Source organism: Myotis davidii, unplaced genomic scaffold (assembly GCF_000327345.1).
Source record: "Myotis davidii unplaced genomic scaffold, ASM32734v1 scaffold97, whole genome shotgun sequence".
Classification (NCBI taxonomy): domain Eukaryota; kingdom Metazoa; phylum Chordata; class Mammalia; order Chiroptera; family Vespertilionidae; genus Myotis; species Myotis davidii.
In genome coordinates, this window is record NW_006289392.1 from 8,187 (window position 1) to 11,469 (window position 3,283).

General features: G+C 35.4%; 1 protein-coding gene across 1 annotated transcript in view; it reads right to left on the reverse strand.

Moving 5' to 3' along the window:
* Positions 1 to 504: 504 nt before the first annotated feature.
* The window catches only part of BCO2 (beta-carotene oxygenase 2), a 55,461-nt gene continuing 52,682 nt past the window's right edge, over positions 505 to 3,283 (reverse strand). The window contains 2 exon segments of the mRNA XM_015562470.1: positions 505 to 901; positions 2,128 to 2,288. Of these exon segments, the coding sequence (XP_015417956.1) occupies positions 698 to 901; positions 2,128 to 2,288 (365 nt within the window). The 3' untranslated portion in view covers positions 505 to 697.

Genomic DNA, 3,283 nt, shown 5'->3' on the forward strand with positions numbered 1-3,283 from the left:
TAGGGGAGGCTGGGAATGTCAAGGGGGGCGGGGGGAAGGAGACATATGTAATACTCTTTGTAATACTTTATGCAATAAAACAAAATTTTTAAAAAAAACTCTAGCTAAAAATAGTTTGTAGTACATACCCCAGGAAAAATCTTACATTGGATTTAATATCAGAAAAAAAAAGTTAAATCCTTCGGGTAGATGAACTGATACACTTTATCAGAGAATTAAAGTTATGGTCCATTTTGCTGTCCCTTCCAGTAAGTTTAAATACGTTTAGTGGTCAAGTGTAATCAGCAACTAATCACAACTCTAGCTAAAAATAGTTTGTAGTACATACCCCAGGAAAAATCTTACATTGGATTTAATATCAGAAAAAAAAAGTTAAATCCTTCGGGTAGATGAACTGATACACTTTATCAGAGAATTAAAGTTATGGTCCATTTTGCTGTCCCTTCCAGTAAGTTTAAATACGTTTAGTGGTCAAGTGTAATCAGCAACTAATCACAGCTTAAAAACATCTCTTGGGTTTTTTTTACATGCTTTCTATTAGGTATTAAGTAAGTACTTCAAATTATTTACAAGTATTAAATGAATAAGTGACAAAGCTGTGTCCTTTAAACCATCTCCTCCCATATTTGCCACAGAGATAAGAGAAATAGGTATTTCTAGGTTACATAGCCAAAACCAGGACTTGGTTAGTTCAAAATTATTTTGATGACACCTGAAAATCAAAGATGTTTACCTGATCAAGCCCTTCCCCAGCTTTCCTAAGATTCTGTAGTTGGTAAATTTCTAGGTTTCTTCCATTATCTTGGCAGCACAAATCAATTACAACACAGTCCTGGTCCTCAAAAGCATTGATTTGATGAAAAGTAACAAAAGGTTTACTGTAGTACATCCCTGGAAGAAGCTGCAGGGAAAATGTAAACAATGAAAGAGACGTTTTCTTTTCTTTTCTTTTTTCTTTAGAGAACAGATGCACCAAGCTCGAATTAATATTTCTCCCTGTTTGTGACAGGCCATGTAGGTGCAAAAGGTAAAATTTGCAATGTAGAAGCAAATATGCTTTGATTTAACCATTGCTTGCTTAAGCCATCTCACCTCATATTAATCAACAAACTGGGGCTGTTTAATACAGACCAATTGACTTTACAACTAACTCCAGTGTTTTGATCCTGAACTCTACATGGTTAAATAGAAAACACTGCTGCCCTGGCTGGTGTGGCTCAGTTGTCTGGGCATCGTCCCGTGCACCAAAAGGTTGCCAGTTTGATTCCCAGTGAGGACACATGCCTAAGTTGCAGGCTCGATCCCAGGTAGGAAGCGGGCAGGAGGCAGTCAAATTGATTTTCTGCTCTCACATTGATGTTTCTCTCTCTCTTCCTCTCCCTTTCTCTCTCTCTAAAAATCAATAAAAACATTTTTTTAAAAAAAAAAAACACTGCTAGGTGAGGACATGTGTGGGGGTGTGAGAGTGGCTAGGGAGAGGTCAATGGGGAAAAAATGAGACATATGTAATACTATATGTAATACTTTAAGCAATAAAGAATTTTTTTAAAAGACATGGAAATAAAAAAAAGCACTGCTATTAAGTAACATGATAAATTTAAGTGGTTAATTCTTTGAAAAATGCATTCATTATTAACATGGAATTTTCATAATAAAATGACAGTACAGTAAATTTAGGATACTATCTCTTTAGAGAGGGGGAAAATAAACAGATATAATAGTGCTATTAATAGAAAGATATTAGACTTTAGTAGGACTATCATATTTGTGTACCAAGAAGTTGTAAAAGCAACTAATTAAAGTATCATTGCAAAAGTTACAGAGGAACTTTGCATGAACAATATCCTCTTTTGCAAATATGATATGGAAAAGTCCATGCTAAGAGGGTTTCTAGATGCCATTTTAATTAAATCAGATAATTTAAAGGATAAAGCCATTTCCTACAATGTTCTAATATGCTAAATCCACTGTGTTAATTAATAAGTAGCTAGTCCTACCTATGAAAGAAGGTACTATCCTTGATTAAGAGTCATGCAAGTAATGCCCAGTGAAAGTAAAAATCAAGCAAGTGGAAATGTGCCTTTGTTTCCAATCATTTTCATAATAAATATATTCAAAATACTCCACCTGTCCAGTGTGCTTATTCACCACATGAAACCGTGTGTTATACTGGGGCTCCCAGCTTATTCCATCTGAGAAGGCCTTTCCCCGAATTTTAGAAGTGACTATTTTCCACAGATTCATTTTTAGAGGTTGTTCAATGAAGATTATGTAGTTCTTCGTCATTCCTAAAAGGTTCCAGCAAACATTAAAGTGTTATTTGGTAAACTAGAGTTGTCTGCAACATGACAGTTAAGGGAACATGTCTGAATGCTGGCACACATGACTGCTGACCCAGACAAAGGCGGGCCAAAAGTAATTCTTCCCTGTTTCCCAGCTTTGTTACACAGATTTCCTGTTCCTACTTTAAAAAAGGAAGTGCTTAGAATAGTTTGGTTGAGTGCACTATATTCACTTTTTCTCTTTTTTTAAAAATTGTTGTGGTTTAAGAACAAGTAAAGGAGCATAATATGAAAGTGTGATTTATGATCTGAACCTTTATTCCATAATCCTTTTGCTATTTATACCAGGGGTAAGGACCCAAGAGCAGATTGTCTATAAATGTTTAGAATACAGAAGATAAATCTTCTGAGAAAAAGCTAAAGCAATCTATATAGAATATGAATTTCCCCCAAAAATATAGTCAAGACCTTTATTTGTGGTCTTTAAAGTTATCTAAAATTTTGAATCCTGTCAATTAATTTTTTATGGTCAAATGTTTTTTTAAATTAAGACTTCAACTTTTTACAACAGTTTTAGGTTCGGAATAAAACTGAGGGAAAAGTACAGAGATTTCCCTATATACCTCTTGTCCCCCACACATGCATAGCCTCTGCATTATCGACATCCCCCACCAGAGTAGTACATTTCTTATAATTGACTAGAGACCCAATGCACGAAATTCATGCAAGAGTAGGCCTTCCATCCCTTGGCTGCCAGCACTGGCTTCCCTCTGGCACCCAGGACTCGGGCTTCCCTCGAAGCCCTGGCTTCATCCAGAGGATGACTGGTCTAATTAGCATATTATGTTTTTATTATTATAAATGAACCTACATTGACTCATCATAATCACCCAAAGTTCATTGTTTACATTATGGTTCCCTCTTGATGTTGTCAATTAATTTTTTAGTGATTGCTTGTACTAAAACAACTATCCTTTCAAGCAGTCAGTTGGTTAGGGAAA